Source organism: Excalfactoria chinensis, chromosome 2 (genome assembly GCF_039878825.1).
Source record: "Excalfactoria chinensis isolate bCotChi1 chromosome 2, bCotChi1.hap2, whole genome shotgun sequence".
Taxonomy (NCBI): domain Eukaryota; kingdom Metazoa; phylum Chordata; class Aves; order Galliformes; family Phasianidae; genus Excalfactoria; species Excalfactoria chinensis.
Window position 1 is genome coordinate 117448729 of NC_092826.1, and position 19436 is coordinate 117468164.

Consider the following 19436-nt stretch of genomic DNA (forward strand, 5'->3'; position numbering starts at 1 on the left):
CAGCTGGTGGATGGGCTGTGCAGTGCATCTAGTGCTGAAATGCAACGAAAGAGATTGAAAACGTGTTCTAAAACAAGACAAAAAACTTCCTTCCCTACTGTCACACTGCTGTCATCTTCAGTGGCGATGCCAGTGTCTCCCTTAGGGAGCGCTGTCATTTTATGTTAGTTGGATAATTTACCATATCATACAAAAAACGTGAGTCAGCGGCTGAGGGAGACTCAGGCTGTTCAGGATGGGCCTGGTGTGTCCCAGCACACAGCTCCTCACACTCACCACTTCCCGATCATTCCCTTTCTATTGACATCCCTGCTCCCAGCGCAAGGTGACATCAAAGAGTCAGCCCAGACCACCGTCTGTGTTTGGGAGCACAAAGAGTACAAAGAGCACTGCACAGACCGACTGTTTCAAGAACTGATCTATAAAATACAATCTCTGACTTATTTTGACCAGGAGCAAAATGCAGCTTAATGACAGAAAACAGCAATTCGTTCATCTGTATATCCAAGGGGGGATTAGGTGAGGGAAAGTCCAATAGAGAGCAGCTGAGGCCTCCCAGTGCTGCTGGGACCAGCACCTCTGTTCCTGCAGAGGAAGCCCTGGCAGTGCCCGCAGCCTTGTGCCTTTGCTGGGAAGCCACAGGTATTTGCAAACAAAAGCATCTCTGTTCATTAGCTGCATATTTAGAAGAAAAATAATAATAACAATAATAAAAAATAAATCAGTTTGCAAGCATATCAGTTTGGTTACTTTAAAACAGGGCACAACTACCGCATTGTGCATCTCGCCCACTGTGCCAAGAAACACGGGCCAGTATCCGGTTATAAAAGAGACTGATTGTTTGAAATGAAATAAAGTAAAAAAAAACAACAACCACCACCCAGTTCAACATGACAGATGTGCACCAGCACGGGCTGGCGGTGCAGCTGACTGTGGCCAGACACAGCTGGGATCAAAGCGGGCCACAGATCTGCCACAGAGCCCTGATGGAAGGGGCCAAGGGTGGAAACCTGAGGGGCCTCTACTGCAGGAGGCGATGCCGGGAGAAGTCATGGCAGACAGGAGGCGGAGAGCTCCCATCCTGAAAGCCCCCGAAGCCTGAGGGGACGCACCTGGTGGGCTGGGCCAGGCTCTGCAGAGTGCAGAGCAGAGCATCACCATCACTCTTCAGGCTCTCCGAGCGCTTCTCGTTTGAAGTTATCTGGAACGAAAAGAAAGAGGGCTTATCAAAGGCAGAGAAAGAAATTCCTCTCTGTCATTTTCTGCGGGATAGGGAAGAAGGAAACAAGTTACAGCATTTGTTACCCTTGTAAATGGAATGTGACATTAAAGAGACCCGAGAGAAAAGTCCCTTTTACTAAACAAGGCTGAAGTTTAGGCGCAGGCTGTCCAAAATGTCGCAGCTTAATTAACAAAATCCGTTCTTTTTCTGAGCGCCTGTATATGTGTGAGTTCACACATCACAGTCCGCCGACCCTGATTTCATTCTTAGGACCACTGCAAATACAAACCGCATTGATTCTGAACTCCAGGGGGACCCTGGGAAAAACCAGCCAAGCCTGTACCAGTCTTAACATCAGGACACGTAGGATTTTCTCTGGTTGAAAGTCACTGCAGTGGTAACAGCTGTATTTCAGTTGTTTCTTGCCGCTCACCGTTCATTAGGAATATTGCCTGCTTAGGGCTGTCTCCTACAGAGCACACTATGAATGACCCAGCCTGTATGTCCTTCAGTATCAAGAACATCATCAGTTCCTGCTTGCAAAGGTAAGTAAATATTGGCCAAACAGAAAGGAAAAGGAGAGGATCAGAGCAGCTGGTTATTTTGATACCGAAGGAGTTAATGCCTGAAACAACAAATTCTAATCCCAAAATCTGGCAAGGACTTTTAAGCTTTAGCATGCCATGGCTGGTCCTATTTACCATTGATCAAGCAACAAGTCTTTGAGTCTCCCTCTTAAATTACCTGAGAAGCTGTACTTAGAGCTGCCATTCCCACCATTTATCAGCAGCGATTCTCAAACACTACAGCTGTAATCAGAACATCCTGTTGTTAGCAGGAATAGGGATCTGTCTGCAGTACACTAAAATCTATCTTGTGCACTGGGGAAAAAAAAAAGAACAGTGACCTCATTACCTAAGTATAAATCATTAGTAAGTTCTGATTACATGTTATTGGGCATTTTTACTCTCCTGAGGTCATTTCTGAACCCTTTGATGTATATTTCAGCAATCCATCATATTTCAGTAATCCATTTGTCTTGAATTCAAATCCCAAAGCTGCAAAAGATATTTTGTAATCCGAGTTCCGAATCTCAGGACCAAGGCACACAGCTGTACCAGTACGGCTGCTGAGAGAGGGAACTGCTCCAACCAAAAGACACAGCTGTTCCTTCCCAACGCGGGCTCCTAGCCTCTGCTAAACACTTCCAACCAACTCTGAGGTACCCCTCATGCTCATCCCCCCCCATTTACCCCACATACTTGAAGGAGAAGAGGTCACAGGAGAACAGTCACTGAAACCTGGGTCACGCTTCATGGAGTTAAGATGTCAAATACAGGCTACTGGTATCTCTAGTTCTAATAAACTATAATGCTTAGGTGCTGAAATCTGTATCACCTCCGTGGCATTACGCATCAACCATTCAAAACACGTTCCATTATAAAACCTTATACCAGTTTTTGTTTTGTTTTGTTTTCTTTTTCTCCTGATTCTGAAACACTCTACTTCAATTAATGAGTTATTCTTATGGAATTATAGGATCTGACTACAAGTTTGCCTGTGTTGCAGCATGCCTTGCGCCATTATCATCCTAGAATCACAGAATGGTTTGGGTTGGAAGGGACCTTAAAGCCCACTCAGCTTCAACTCCCTGCTATGGGCAGGGCTGCCAACCAGCAAGGTCAGGCTGCCCAGAGCTCTATCCAGCCTGGCCTTGAGCGCCTCCAGGGATGGGGCACCACAGCTTCTCTTGGCAGCTGTGCCAGGGCCTCACCACCCTCCAAATAAAGAATTTATTCCTAATATCTAGCCTAAATCTCCCCTATCTAGAAAACACTGCAGTGATGCATTGCCAGCAGTGCAGGTGGCACCCCAAGGCAGGAAGTGGATCAGCAGCACTCTGCAGACCTCTCAACATATTAAAAGATTGCTCAGTTTTTTGTCTTCATTTTGTTCCGCAGATAAAAATCAATTAACACATCAAGCTGTCAGCAATCAAACTTTTAGGAGCCACATGTTCTTTTCATGTATTTCATTGACTTTTTCTCCTTCCCAGCACTTCTGTATCCTTCATGCACACCAGTTAGAATATTAACAACTGCTTTAATAATCTCTTGTAACAATGCTGATTTGTTAGGGCTGGCTATAACACATACTTGATCACATAATCAATAGCTGTTCCATTAACTTCAAATGTAATTAAATCTCAGTTTAGTCGCACACTCACTGCAATTTTAAAAGAATTTCAGAAGGACTTTTCCTTTATTAAGCTAATAATCATTCTGAAGCTTTCCTTTCCTCAGTTCTATTCAGCAAGGATGAGTCATAAAGAATTCCATAATTGATACATAAAGATCACTATTTACTTACACTTGAGAGAAGCTGTCCAGGTATTGCGGGGCTGCTGAGGGTGAGTGCAGGAAAGGAGACAGCATGAAGCACTCAAAGGAATCATAGAATCATAGAATTATCCAGGTTGGAAAAGACCTTGAAGATCATCAAGTCCAACCGCAGCCTAACCAGTACCCCATCTCTAAGAAAAAAAAAAAAAAAAAAAAAAAAAAAACAAAAAAAAACCCAACCTCTGCTAAATCATATCCCTGAGTACCACATCCAAACGGCTCTTAAACACATCCAGGGATGGCGATTCAACCACCTCCCTGGGGAGCCCATTCCAGTACCTAACCACCCTTTCTGTAAAGAAATTCTTCCTAATATCCAACCTGAACTTGCCCTGGCGCAACTTGAGGCCATTTCCCCTCGTCCTGTCACTTGTCACTAGTGAGAAGAGACCTGCCCCACTCTCACTGTAAGAACCTTTCAGGTACTGGAAGACGGCAATAAGGTCTCCCCTCAGTCTCCTCTTCCTCAGGCTAAACAGCCCCAGCTTCCTTAGCCTCTCCTCATAGGGCTGATTCTCCAAGCCCTTCACGAGCCTCGTTGCCCTTCTCTGGACCTGCTCCAGTACCTCCATATCTTTCTTGTGCTGAGGTGCCCAAAACTGGACACAGTACTCGAGGTGAGGCCTCACCAATGCCGAGTACAGGGGCAGGATGACTTCCTTAGTCCTGCTCAGCACACCATTCTTGATACAAGCCAGGATGCCGTTGGCCTTCTTGGCCACCCGGGCACACTGTCGGCTCATGTTCAGCCGTGCATCAATCAGTACCCCCAGGTCCATTTCCTCCACACAGTCCTCCAGCCACTCCGCCCCAAGTCTATAGCGCTGCCTGGGGTTGTTGTGGCCGAAGTGCAGGACTCGGCATTTGGCCTTGTTAAACCTCATTCCATTGGCTTCAGCCCAGCTCTCCAGCCTGTCCAGATCCCTCTGTAGGGCCTCGCTACCCCCAGGCAGATCCACACTCCCAGCCAATTTAGTGTCATCTGCGAACTTACTGAGAGCGCACTCAATGCCCCCATCGAGGTCATCAATAAAGATGTTGAAGAGGACAGGCCCCAGCACCGACCCCTGGGGAACACCACTTGTGACCGGTCGCCAGCTGGATTTAACTCCATTTACCACCACTCTCTGAGCCCGGCCCTCCAGCCAGCTCCTTACCCAGCCGAGAGTGTACCCATCCAAGCCACGGGCTGCCAGCTTCTGCAGGAGAATAGCATGGGAGACAGTGTCGAAGGCTTTACTGAAGTCCAGGTAGACCACATCAACAGCCTTTCCCTCATCCAGCAGATGGGTCACTAGATCATAGAAGGAGATCAGGTTGGTCAAACAGGACCTGCCCTTCATGAACCCATGCTGGCTAGGCCTGATCCCCCGGTCATCCCGCACATGCCGCGTGATCTCCCTCAAGACTATCTGTTCCATAACCTTCCCTGGAACCGAGGTCAGGCTAACAGGCCTGTAGTTCCCTGGATCCTCCTTACAACCCTTCTTGTAAATGGGAGTCACGTCAGCAAGCCTCCAGTCTTCTGGGACCTCACCAGTCAACAAGGAGAGCTGGTAGATGATGGAAAGCGGCTCGGCTACCACCTCTGCCAGTTCCCTCAGCACTCTCGGGTGGATCTCATCCGGCCCCATGGACTTGTGGCAGTCCAGCTGGAATAGTAAGTCTCTGACCGTTTCTTCCAGAATCACAGGGGGGCTAGCGTGCTCCCCAGCCGAGACTACCAGGTCAGAGAGAGGAGTACCCTGAGGATAACTGGTCTGACCTTTAAAGACAGACGTAAAGAAGGCATTCAGAACCTCCGCCTTTTCCTTATCCTCAGTGGTCACATTCCCAGCCTCATCCAGTAAAGAGTGGATATTCTCCTTTGTCCTCCTCTTACTGTTAATGTACTTATAAAAGAGTTTGTTATTCCTTTTCACCCCGGCGGCCAGGTTAAATTCGAGCTGGGCTTTTGCCTTTCTGATTTCACTCCTACATATCCTAACGACTTCCTTGAATTCATTCTCAGTTGCCCGTCCCTCCTTCCACAGGCGGTAGATTTTCTTTTTCTCTCGGAGCCTCAAGAACAGCTCCCTCTTCATCCACCCCAGAAGAATGCTTCTGTGGCACTGAGGGACACGGTTAGCAGGCATGGTGGTGATGGGTAGGTGATTAGACTAGATAGTCTTAGAGATCTTTTCCAGCCTTAATGATTCTGTGACTCGATGATTTTTTGCTAACGAATTGAGAAATGTTCGATTCTCGTCCTAAGAAACTTCTACAACTCAGTTCTCAAGAAAACATGGAAACCTAAGAGAATTACTTTTCTTAAGGCCTCTGGTTTTACCATACTTCCCCTGATTAGTCATAGCTCACAATTATTGTTTCTCAGAACTGAGTTAAAAATGACCCTGCAGTAAGCTGCGCTGTCACCATTTTGAAGAGGAAGGTATCATTACAGAGTCACAGAATACCCCGAGCTGGAAGGGACCCATAAGGATCATCAATAATTCTTCTGCAGACCCTGTGAAGCAATGGCACACAGACAAAATCAGGCCACTTCATAAATGTTCTTTCACATAAACTTGGCTTTCTTTCCCAAATGTGGTTCGATGTTTAAATCTCAAAGTGATGCTTCTTACTTCTGCCTCAAGCTTTAATGCAGTTAAGCCATTTATCTTGCAGAATCAATTAGCTGAGTTTCTCACTCAGCTTTGCTAGCGATGGGAGCAACCACTGATAGTGCATGGGCTGGTTTACCAAACACCAGATATTCACAGGTTTAGCATCACAGTGACAACAGCACGTGCCCAAGCACTGCATGTCGCAGAGGTCCGTAGGTCCTTTCTGTGAATGGTAGCTGTAGCTTTGGCTCATGCTGCAGACAGAATAACCACATTACTTTCCTGTGCATTAGCCGAGGTCCTATGTAGGACATGAACAAACTGAACGAATGACATGGAAATGCAGCGTTGTCAAAGCATCACCGTAGCCAATGTGACAGGCCGGTGAGTAAGTGAATGGAATGGCATCACTGGAAATAGGGCTGGAGAAGAAAATCTCCCTGTGCTGCTGATCGCTTGTGCCCATCTCAGGGCATTTAAAACTTTTTCTTCCAGTCTGACTCCAGCTATTTGCAGGCAGTGCAGGAATCAAACAAAGTGCATTCCTTGGTTTGTCATTCACCATTTGTGGACAGTAACACTCAGACACTGCCTCTTTCAGAGGAGTGCTGTAACCAAGAATATGCTCAAGGAGGGATCAGTGGATGTGGGAGAGCTCACGAAGGTGGCCGCACAGTGCTGATGCTCACCATGATGTATGGGATCTCATATTAAGGACTGAGCACCTTTCTGACATCCACCCCATCAGAGCAGGCTTCCTTGCTACTCTTCTCTCTACAAACGGTTCTACCGCAGAGAGACAGACGGAATGCATGTGGGAAGAACAAATCAAGTCAGACGAGTTATATTTACGTTACTAATTGCCAACTCATCTGAACAGACCTGAGCAATGTTGCTGGACCATAAAAACAAGAAATGAAAGTTACAAATGCATGAGTGTTCCAGGTGTGCTTTGGCAAGCACTACTACAGGCAGGGACTGCAGACACAAAGACGCTGTGGCCTTCAGATCCTGCAAATACATGTGAAAACAAGCAGGTATCTGTGACAAAAAAAAAAAACAACACCCTACATTAGATAGTTTAACTCTGATTTTAGAATTCAAAAATCCTTTTTTTTTTTTTTTTTTTCTTCTTTATGAATAAAATTCTTGTTCCACTGAAGTCAGCAGCAAGCTCCATTTGACTTTGATAAGGCCAAGATTTCACTCAGCGTGTTTTGTTGTCTTGTAATTCGTAGATGTGCAGGTTTATTCCAAGCTCAAAGCAGTTTCCACTGCTAACTTGCAGACAGCCGGGCTCCAGGCAGGCTGAGCACACTGCCTCAAGGGCCTGCTGCTCCCCTTCTATCACTGTTAATTGATTTTGGAACTGAGGTCGGAATTGGATGATCTTTGAGGTCCCTTCCAACCCAAGCCATTCTACAACTATGATTTTGAGTGTTCCTCGATGCCTTACACTTTGATGCTATTTTCGGCCCTACAATGTATGCATAAGGCACACGAAGGCACGCTCCATGACTGCTGCAAAGTTATAAAACTACCCACTCTGAGGGCAAAGCCTAAGCACTAGAGAAGCCTTATAAAACTCCAGGGTAATTAGTGAACTGAAGTGTGCTCCCAGCCTTGTGTGAGTTTTTTATATTCTTAGTGGTGGTGGTGCTAACAGTGCTCTCAACTAATTTTCAGAAAATACAGAATGCCTTTATAACCCAGGAAATAGACACTATCACAGCTTCTATCCTCTGCAACTGAGTTCAGAATATGTGACTTAGTGGAGTTGGACAGGGCAATCTCTTTACATCCATTAGAACCAGTTGGCCACAGCGACTCCATCAGCAAAAGTAACCCACAGTCCTGTCCAGCAAATGGTAGCTCCAAGATGCCAGAGAAGACTTCCACATAGTGTTATAGGGTTATGTCACACGTAGAATCATAGTAACATTAATGTTGGAAAAGACCACCAAGATCATGTAGCCCAACCCCAACCCATCCCCACCAACCACATCCCTCACTGCCACATCTACACATTTCTTGAACACCTCCAGGGACGGTGACTCCACCACTTCCCTGGGCAGCTTGTTCCAATATGCACGGCCTGTTCCACAGTGCTCATTAGAAAGCCCAACATCAACATGACATTAAAAATAAGCACTTGCCACTGTGTTGCTGGTGACCTCATCCACAAATACAGGCTCATCCATCATCTGCACGCTGACGGCTCCACAAGGTATCACTTCAGAATAATTTCAGTCTGCCCAAACATTCCCTGCTGGCCCCAAACATCAGCTTTAGCAAAAAGGGCCACGGACAGAGCTTGTACACTCTGTCAAGTCCCTCATAGATCTCACTGTATCTGAAGAGACACCTGCTGGTTTCATATGAATTCCCCCATACAATAGAGGAGGCATCTACCATTTATATTTTCCCGTGAAACCACAAAACAGTCTGACTACACAGTTTGGAGTTATACCCAAACTTGATGGATATATGCTCCACAAGTTTGGGACGGACTCCTTTTCTGGACATAGCAGTGAATACAACTGACCCCAGATCTTTCACTACCATATTTCATGCTATGGTGGTTCAAAATAATTTTGAATGTTTCTATGCTTGTGTGGGTAAGAACCTTTACTACAGATAGCTCATCTTCTCACTATTAGGAAAAACAGTGACACCCAGAATATATTGGAAAGTGCTGACCTTTAAATAGCAATTACTACACAGGAAAAGTATGCAAGCAACCAAGCAAGTACCAATTTCATAAATGCTTACACATATCCAAGGACGCAAACACTTGAGCAGTCATGCCTGTGATGCATAAAGGAACTGACTAAATCCCTATGAACTGCCAAGCACTTACAACTCACTGGAGAAATCTGAGTTTTAATGCATAATCTCAAAAAATAAAAATATAATAAATAAAAGAAACCCAAGAACAACAACCAATAAAGCTGGTCCTGCTTTGAAGTGCTCCTCATAAAAATAAAGACTACTACGCCATCATGAAGCCAAATTCATATGAGTGGACACTGTCAAACTGTCCTTGTACAGACCTGTTGGTGCAATTCAGGCTTCCCCTGGGCAGAATCCTTTTGTAGCACTAACTTTTGCTGAGGATGAAGCAGAAGAGCTTTGTGCTCACATTGGTTATCATCTGGATACAGTATCCCAACAACTAAAAACCGGTACAACCTGACTTTGAGTTTTAGATTTACCATTCCAAGAATAGAAGGAATACCATGAGCTATATTAAAAATAAGATAGAATATGAAAAATGGATACTCAAAGAATAAAAAGATCAACAAAATCTTAAAAATCATTACGGACTATGAGTTTAAGCTAAATATTAAAGCATTAAACATTAATTCCTTCATAATCTTTATAGGCTTAGTTTCTATGGACACATAAAACTTGGGACATAAAGCCCTTGAGTTTTTCTTTTAGTACCAAAAATGGATAGTCCTTTGCACAATGTAAAAAGACAAAACATAGGTCTGGAGAGGTTTTATTAGAGGAGAAAAGCACCATTATTTTTATGTTTTGTATAAAAAGCAACGGGATACGTAAATGACTGAACCGGGATATAAGTCTCTAAACCATCTATTTCTGAGGAAAATGATGCTTTATGTAATGGTTCTATTTGCATAACATTGTAAAAACGGTCATAAAAACAAATGAACTTCTAAAATCTGTCTGCACATTGTCATGTGACAGATGGCTCTGGCTGCCTGGCAGAAAGCAAACAGCTACCTACTTGGTCCTCTCTGACCTCAAATGGAATCATTTTGGTCTATCCACTTTTTCTATTTGTTTGGTTGTTGTTTTGTTTGGTTTTTTTTTAAATGAGTACAGTTGAATTTAGGTGTCTTTACAGCAGCTGGTAAGTCATGCATGTGCAATTACAGAGAAGAGGTCAAAAGGAAGGAATAGCAATGAGCCCAACAGATCACACGGCTGAGCAATCTCAACAGAATTGCTCTATGTAAAATTACAGTGCGCCAAAACACCAAATGAATCCAGCAATGCTTCTGTGCCCACAGAAACAACAAATTTGGTCTCCGTAGCAAAAAACAACAACAGCAAAACAACAGTGATAGTCACTGGGAATTATGCTAGCCTTGAATGATGAATCAAATAAACAGGTAGCAGGTTTCAGAATGTTTGGCTTCACTGTACAATCAGAAGGAAAACATCTGTCTGTGTGAAAACAGAGTGCAGTTCTCGCCTCTGACCATGACAGTTCTGCTTTCTGGATGGCTCCTGTATCTATTCCTAACCATACTGGGCTCCCAGCATCCCGACATCAGCACAGCTAATCCCTAGAGATGGCTCTCAGAAAGTGAACACATTTCCAAAGAAGGAGGCAAGAAACTTTTCACAGGAACACAAGCCCAGAGCTTTCCAGCCGCTGCAATGAATGCTTCTCCTTCTTGCTGCTCTCTGAAGAGCAGGTTCCATACTTGATTTCCCTTGTTATAAGAGATCATCCAGTACAGACTGACTGAACACTTTAATGTCAGTCATGAAAGATCACCAAAATGGCAGCCCAACTCCGCACCCAAGGCAGACACCCACGTTTCCAGACTTGCGCTACTCATTCCAAACAAGCAGACTAAATAGAATTAATGCCTCCATATGCCAACTTGCAAGTAAGAGCTTACATCAGAGGTCAACGCTGCTCACTGCAGTTCCCCCTGCAGAAGAGCACAAGTTCTCTGTCAATCACATTCTGGATGTCATCAATATTAGCCATTTTGTTCCGTTTGGACTCCATACACTTCACTCTGAGTACTGCCGGTTTAGTGCTATCAAGCAGCTAGTGATCTCATAATTTCATACCCAATTTCCTCTTCATATCTCAGCCCACAGGTATCCACACTTGGCTTGATGACCACATTCATCAGTCATGAATAGATTCCTGAGAAGCTTTCCTGTGTCAGTTCACTACGTTCCAGGTTCTTGCAGTTTATGTATGAAAGAAATCCTTGCAGCAGCCCCCAACATAATACCATCTTCCTGTTCTTTATAGTCATATTTCAAGATACAGAAAAATGTAAACACTGCAACTGCACAACAAAAGGGCCCTAAGACAAGGTTGAATGATTTAGAGCAGAAACTTGCAAAGAAAGGATAAATCACCTTTTTTTTACTCTCAGTACAGTGCTTTACAGTCACCTTAATCTCTTCTTATCAGCTGACATTTCCAACACATGCAAGAAGTGCTCTTATTATGCTAGGGAGCAAAAAGGATCAAGCTCTTCAACCTGGCAGTCTTCTATCACCAACAAAAGTGAAACGATACAGCAACTGAAGGTCCAACATGATGTCATTAACCAGTGACATGAATGGTAATATACTGTACTACTGTTGATAAAAGATGTCATGGAAGACCAAGGTTCATTTTATTTAAGGACAAACTCAAGCTGCTGGTAACTCATCCCTGACAGTTTAAAAAGAAAGGCAGCACATGACAACTCTGCATAAACACTTGATGGCAGATGGATGAAGGGAGGGGCTGTGCATGCAGCTCATGGGCATGGGGGATATTTCCTTCTGGTGTCACTGCCCAGCTGTGATCACCTAAGTGGGAGAAAATAAGGAAGTATCTATTGCAGTGTCAACAAATGAATAAAGAAATTATAAACTAGCTACTTAAACTGCTCTTCCTCATCACACAGAAGTCTGTCTGGTACTGAGTTATCACAGATACTTATCTTCTGCATTGTGTATTCAAACAAATTTTAGCTAAATTTAAGCCATGCAATTGAGTAAATAATCAATCACAAGCACTTGAGTTTAAACAGTTTAAGAAATTACCAAGCACTTAGCTAGAATGTGACATCCACATACACACCCACTAAGTTGGCTAACTTAACTTAAACTACCACTGATGGTGATTCACAATAACCCATTGCATTCCATGCTGCGAAAGACTTGGGAACAGCAATCAGCTGTACTGTATCAGGCAAGAGAGAATGAATTTCCAAGCAAGGGGACAACAGCTCCTTCGACATCTGTGCCTTGAGTGTACTGTGATGGAAGTTCTTATTTTGAAAGCTCTGTAAATGTTAAAGTTCTGAGCTACCAGCAGAGGAAAGACACTAGTACAACATTTTCAGTGCACCTTTATGTTTATAAAACACATTCAAATTGGAATTAGTTATGTCATCCAATAGTAACACAGTCCATGGGACTTGACAAATGAGTCTTGCTGGGTTTGGCTGCCATGTCTTTTGTTTGTTTGTTTGTTTATTAAATGGTAAAAGCCACTGCCCTGGCTGACTGCCACATTTCATTGTCAGTGGTTCTTGTCCCTGGAGCAGGAACAGGAGAATAAGATCCCTTCCTATCTCACCGTGAGCTCACAGATCTTTGCCACTTAAAAGTTGGAGATTAAGAGGCAGAAAACTAAGAAGACAAAGCTTTCTTGGTGAAGAAACAAGTGCACAACAAAGGGAGAATCTTGCCTTCCATAGACACAAATGGTGCAGAACTGCCAAACTAAAAAGCCTTTTTTTCCTATAGAAAGGAAACAGTTTAATTTGGATAGGAGAACATTCACTGGAAGACAAACCGATCGTTTCTCTTTGTAACTGTAATACAACAAAGACTGACATCATCATTTTGATGCTTATCTTGAACAAGCAGCCTGGAAGGCAATGTCTAATAAGAAAAAAATTTAGGAAGTGACTTTTATGTAAAATTGCCAAGCAAGTCCTATTGAAAAGTATAATAAATATGAGCCCAGCTGCTGCGGCTCAACATTAACCAGCTTTGTGATGCATTGTTTGTTTGGCCATGAGATGCTTGCTGAGACAAGTTAAACTTCAATCTTGAGTTGTAATATTAAGTCTTTCAGGGGGAAAATTCTTCTTTGTAGTTTTTGTTATCTCAAAATACGTTATATTTGAGTATCAGCAGATGAACAAACATTCGCTTATTTTACACATGCGTCGGCTTTTTGCTTTTATCTCGTGTGTGAAATTGGTGCTCAAGAAATGGATACCACTGGCTAAAAGCAATCCTAATGAATGCAGGGGTTCTGAGAAACTTCGCCCACGCAGATCAGGCGGTGACCCTTACGCTCAGCTTACAGCGCTGCCACTGCTGCAGCCTTGGCTTCAGCTGAATAGACAATCCTATCGAACTGTGTACAAAAGGCTGCCGACGGCACAGCTTTCAGCTATGATCTAATCAGGATGTGAACTGGGTATTTTCCCCCTCGTTTTCTTTGTGACTATGAGAAGAAAGTCGTCAAGTATTATTATCACTGCTAATACACACAGTATCCAAACACAGGATCCAAATACAGCATTTAGAATGTTATAAAGCAGTTTGTTTTCTCCCAGGGGTTCATAGATAAAATCCTCCAAACACTTTTGCTGATGGGCAGCTAATTACATCATTGTTTTCAGTTTGATCTTACACAACTCCTATGAACAAGGTGTGCCTTAAAATTAGACGGTGCGGTCCATTTGCTTAACCTGATTAGGTTGATAATTTAAATATTAACACTGTTACGGAAACGAAAGCAGGCATCCTCATTAAAAAGAAGTCATATACGCTCATGTTGTGCTCTTTTAAGAAGACAAGACTTCATGTTTTCAGACTGCAAATGAACATCTGGATCTCTGCCACACGATAATGCCTTTTGCTCCCATACCCACAGTGGCAGTCAATTTGATAACTTTGTCCTCCAGGACAAGGTAACTAACTGAGTCACGCTGCAAACTTAATCATGTCACAATACAAAGCCGATACGATGATCTCATCATTTTTCCAGGTAAAGTAATAAACTCAACTTCCTATTTACACTGGAAAAAATCTAACTTTCGGCAAATATCTCGCAAAGGCCCTGACCATAAAGTACACAGAATAAGTAATGTGATAGGCACGCTGTTAAGGAAAATATTCATGTAAGCTAAATAGTGGAGTTTTGAAGTTTAATCAGATCTACGATCCTTTCTGGAAAGGTTAAGGTACCTGGAAGTTACACTGATGTCAGGTTAAAAATAATTTCATAGATTAAAGAAAAGATTTATTGCTCTATTTCAAGCACTCAAGCCAATCTAAATTAGTTCATTTTGAAGCATGCAGAAACAAAATCTAAAATGACTAACCCTGACTTAAAAAGAATACCTGTCTAATCAAAGCCCCTAGCTCACCTGCTGGAGGTTTTTTGTTGTTGTTGGGGTTTTTTTTAAGATCTAGCAGGGAAAGTTTAATCTTCTAAGAGTTGCTGATTGCTTCTAAAGATTTGAAGAATGATTGAGATTATCATTCTAAAACAGCACCCAGGGGAACTGGGTGGATCAAGGGATTGTTAATGAGATATCAAGTCTCTCACATCCACACTGCTGATTTAAATTCAATCCAAGACAAGGATCACCCATCTGGTGGTCATCTGATGATCTGCAAGAGAGGTGATATTCTTGCTCTTACATGTCTTAAGAACACTGAACTGCCAGTGAATTTGACAGTTTGCAGTGAAACCAGGGAATGAGCTGACAATGAGAATAATTAAATTAACTTTTTGTCCCTCAAAATAGTAACATAAAACAAGGCACTGGCTTGCTGGATCAGATTTAGATCACAGTTACTTTCCTTAAACTGCTCATAATATGCATTTCAGACTCAAAGGCTACTTAGGGAAAATTGAAATGAAGTATTTCAGTAAGGTAAAAATTACTAAGTTCCAGGGTAGACATACTGGGTTTTAATGACTTATAATTTACAGAGAAGCCATCACTAGATGAGAATGAGTCAGACAGCTTCCCATTATGGTTTTCTGAAGGAGTAGTCATTATCACATGTCAGCTGCTCATAATGTAGCACTCTTCAGTCTTCGCTCATTTCATAAAAGCAAACTAATCATTTCCAAACATTTATTTACCAGTGAATTTAGATTCTTGCTTCACTTATAGATTATAGTAAATATATCATTTTAAAATACTTAACTAATCACAGCTGTTCTACATATCTTTGCTCAAACTATTTGCAACTCCTAATACTATGATTCTTCATTTATTAATGGGACTTACTCAGAACAGATGAAATGCATGACATATATTACTCTTTCCTGACTACTGGACTGGGTCAGACTAAGAGTCCACCTCCCAGGCCTAAAGCTCTTTGCTTCCAGTACATGACATGGCTACTCATTTCAAATGGCTACAATGGAAACCAAGCCCACAGCAAGCACATGGAGATGGACTGACTTACCTGCGTATGAATCAGTGGGTTGGGCACACACTAATTGATGCAGCAGGAGTAGAGACTCTTCCCTCAGTCAGCCTTCTTCCTTTCCCCCCTTCTCTCCCAAAAATACTCCTGCCACCCCTTAAGCCAAGGCCCTTCTCCCAGCAGGAACCTTCCTCTCAGCTCTATGGCAATTACTTCCCACCTGTAGGTCAGGAAACCACCAAAGCATGGAATGGGAAAGGCTAGAGAAGTCCTTTGTTGAGTCTTCCAAAGGATCCCTCTACTGACTTCACTGCTCTAATAGGGATGCCTGTCTCTTTCTTTGATAAGCCCCAAGAAAAATCCAGAAAAAAAATGCCCCTTAGTCCAGGAAGAGGTTAATACTCTTCTAAATACTCTCTATATACTGAAAGGCACTGACCATCCACAGGTGTCTCCGTTACCCCTCCACAAGTCCACCACAAGCTCATGTAGGTTCTAAAATGTCACCCTACAGCAGGTTTTCATAGCAGGCCAAAGCTACCCAGCATAGCAAGACAAGTTTCTTAGTCAGGGGTGAAGAGCAACACCACAGGGTGTGAAAGAGGACGCCTTGCAGGAAGATACTGGTGATTTTCCTTCTGATTCTTTCCTACTCTCTTCCTCTTGTGCACTCCCTGACAGCTTCTGCTCACCCCTGGTTTTGCTGGCCCTTGCTCTGTAGGCACACACATACTTGTCTTAGAGGACATACTCCATACTTGTCTTAGGGGATGAAAATGGCAAGCATAATTCACAGGACGGAAATGGGGGACAAGGTTCCTTCACATTATTACAGAATTAACACTGCCATCAACACTTCTCTCAGTGTTCTTGGGGAAGCCTTGGGTACAGTACTCTGTGAAATGGCTGGTGAGAACATAGAGCTGACTGTTTGTGGCCAAATTCACAAGGTTTGGCAAGTGCCCAAATAAAGAGAATCCATGAAGAGAAGGTCTACAGAGGAAGCCCTTTTGTGTCATATTTCCTGTGGTCTGTAAGAGGGGTGCCACCCTCTGCCAGGAAGCAGCTAATGTGCGTCTTGGTACCCTTCTATGCACAGTCTGGAAACCCTGCCCACGGCTTGGGGGGTTGTAACTAGAGGATCTTTGAGGTTTCTTCCAACCCAAGTCATTCTATGATTCTATGATTCTCCAATTCCTCAGTCACGAGCGGGATGTTTGATCAGAGAAATGTGCCCCAGGACAAGGGGTCTTCCTGGAGCCAGACTTTGCCCTCTCTTTCCTGTCCTTCTGTACCCACTAGGATGGGTAAGGCAGGTGCCTTCAGGCTCAAAACATACTGCACCAGAAGCCAACTTGCCACAACTAAGTAGCCTTTTTCACAGTACTACAGTAGGCGGACTGGCATACACTTTTGCTGCATGCCAGCACCTTTCCAACAAGAATAAGGCTTATTTTTCTTCATATCATGCGAGTGAAAATTTCCAAAAGGCCTTTACAAAGTCCACGTTCTCTGACAAGGTATTGTAAAAAATGACAGTAGGCTAGTCCTTGCCAAAATTAAAAGCCAGTGACCACTACAGAAAACAAACAGCAGTCCAAGAGAGGTACTGACCAAGCCAGAGGGAAGCTTCTTACCCACTTCTGGTCCCATGGACACTTCTTAGACAAGTATAATACAAGCTCCAAAGTTCGTATAGTTAGGGTGATTTTTCTCTACATACGTTATTCAGTATCTGTCATTACTGATACGATACTGAATGTTATCTGCAATTCTGTCATCCATTCAAACAGTATTTTGTCTGCAACTCTTCACAGTCAGTCTTATTTTTAAATAACTCTCTATTATTAAAAACCTTTGTCACGTTGCTGTTCATCTCTTTACTTGGGCAATTTATGAACACATTCCATAGCAAAGATCTTGGTGGGTTTACGATAGTAATTCACATTTATGGTGAAAAAATAACCATTTATTATTTCCTATCATTTAAGCTGTTATCAATCTTGAAAAGAGCTTTGTTCTTTCCTACAGCAGCTTAGTTGCTTTAGGAGAGACCTTATGGAAAGCCTTTTAATAATCCAAGTCTACAATATCAAATAGATCACAACTCTACACAAGCTACTGAGTCACTTGGAGGATCTGAAGAAATATGAAATTCGTTACAGATGTGATACTGACTATTACTTAAGGTGTCATATTTACCTTTTGTTTACCTGCCCTTTCTTATTATCTTACCTACCAGTCCTGTCTTTGAAAAGTCAAAGAGTTAATTGTTTTCAGATCCCTGGAGATTTATTGAAAATTTTAGTATAAATGATGATTTTACTTGATAGGTCCTTATACATAAAAAAATGATTGAGATGATAAAACTCTGTAACTGTTATTAGCAAAGATCAGAAACTCTGTGAAGTGAAATTTGTGGCATAAGACTATCCCTCTTCAGAGGAATACTTCCTATGTCAGCATACAAGATGCATCTTTGATACAAAGACTTATCAGTTTCTCAAAGCTTTGTAGATAGCAATAAATGGCTACTTTCATTGCTGACAATGTATTTTTTCATTTGATGAACTGATACACCATTAAAAAGGACTGTCTATGACCACGAAGAATGGCACTCTTGTCTCTATAATAAGACAATTATTTGAAAAATATACACATCAGGATACAAACCGGATAACTGACCGTGATAGTTAACTCAATAATCAAATTGCTAGAAATACACAAACAAAACCCAAAATTATCTCTTCCTCAATGTTTATAGACATAATAATTCCATAAAATATAGAAAACTACAGTCATTTGGAAGTCCTCTTCTGGACATCATGCCTGGAGGTAAGCCATCTCATCACCTTGAAATGGTTTCTTACGATTTCTCTTGAAATCCGCTCTGGATAAAACTCCTGCAGATAAGACAGTAATTAGTGATTGTGTCTGTTCGTTATCACTTTTCCATTAAAAATTTTTGCATGCCAGAGGGACTATCCTAAGACGTGACACTCAGTGACACTCCCTATGAGGCACAGCTTCTGAATTGGCTCATAAAAGTCAAAATGAGAAAAGATTTTGAAGAGCACGTTCCCATGCATTTGTAGCGCATTTATGACAAGCACACAAGCATAACTAACACATCTAGCTTTTGAGTCTGAGAACAAATTGTGGGTGTATGAGTTATTGCTTAATGAGAGTACCACTGAGAAGTACTTTAAAAAAGGATAATAAGGCAGTGCAGAGGACTAAGATTCATGAAACTATTTATGAGAAGAGGATAATTTTGTAATGGGTGTGGACTGTGGGAGTTTTCTGACTGGATGCTCAAAGCCAAGAAAAAAACAACCCTTTCCTCTTTTTCTAAGTGAAACAAAATCATCTCCTAAAGACATCGGGTAAATGGAAAAACTGTTGCTGCTATAAGACATGCAAGTACATTTAAACTAGGATATTACAACATTTAATAAGCAGAAATCCCAGTTAGGAGTTTAGAGAGGGATACAGAATAAGAAATGTAAAACTATAAAGTGCTGCGGATGTATCTGAAAACACAACCACAATACTCATGAGAACACTGTGCTTACAGAGCTAATAGAGGAAAATTTGCATAATTAAAAGGCACTGATAATTTTCGTAATGCAGGTGTAGCAGTAAGAACATCACTGCGTTGTAATTAGGAGAATTACATGTCAGTCTCATTTTAAATTGGACTCAGAAACTTCAGACATGTTAGTGGCATTTATATGAGTAAAAGTTACCGGAACAACCATATTTAAAACACTAATGGGCAACTAACCTTTAGTTCATTAGCTGAAAAAAAGAAGACGGTCAAAAGTATGCTGCTAACCAACACTTGAAGGAAAAAGAAATTTCTCTAGACACTCTTTGATGATGTGGGACTGGAAGTGCTAAATTAGGGAAAATGTCAAAGAGTGGCTGGGGTGTGGAAACAGAGGGCTGGCTGGCACACAGCAAAAAGTGCAAAAATCAGACTGTTAACAAAGAAGACTCATGGGTGAGGCTGCCCCAAGA

The 19436-nt window shown here is 42.4% G+C and overlaps 1 protein-coding gene across 4 annotated transcripts in view; it reads right to left on the bottom strand.

Annotated features, from left to right (window-relative positions):
• Positions 1-19436, bottom strand: part of ULK4 (unc-51 like kinase 4) — a 202287-nt gene that overhangs the window by 3051 nt on the left and 179800 nt on the right. For all 4 annotated transcript variants that reach the window (XM_072327360.1, XM_072327362.1, XM_072327359.1 and 1 more), the window contains one exon: positions 1113-1201. In XM_072327360.1, the coding sequence (XP_072183461.1) occupies positions 1113-1201 (89 nt within the window). The remainder of the gene's footprint in view (positions 1-1112; positions 1202-19436) is intronic.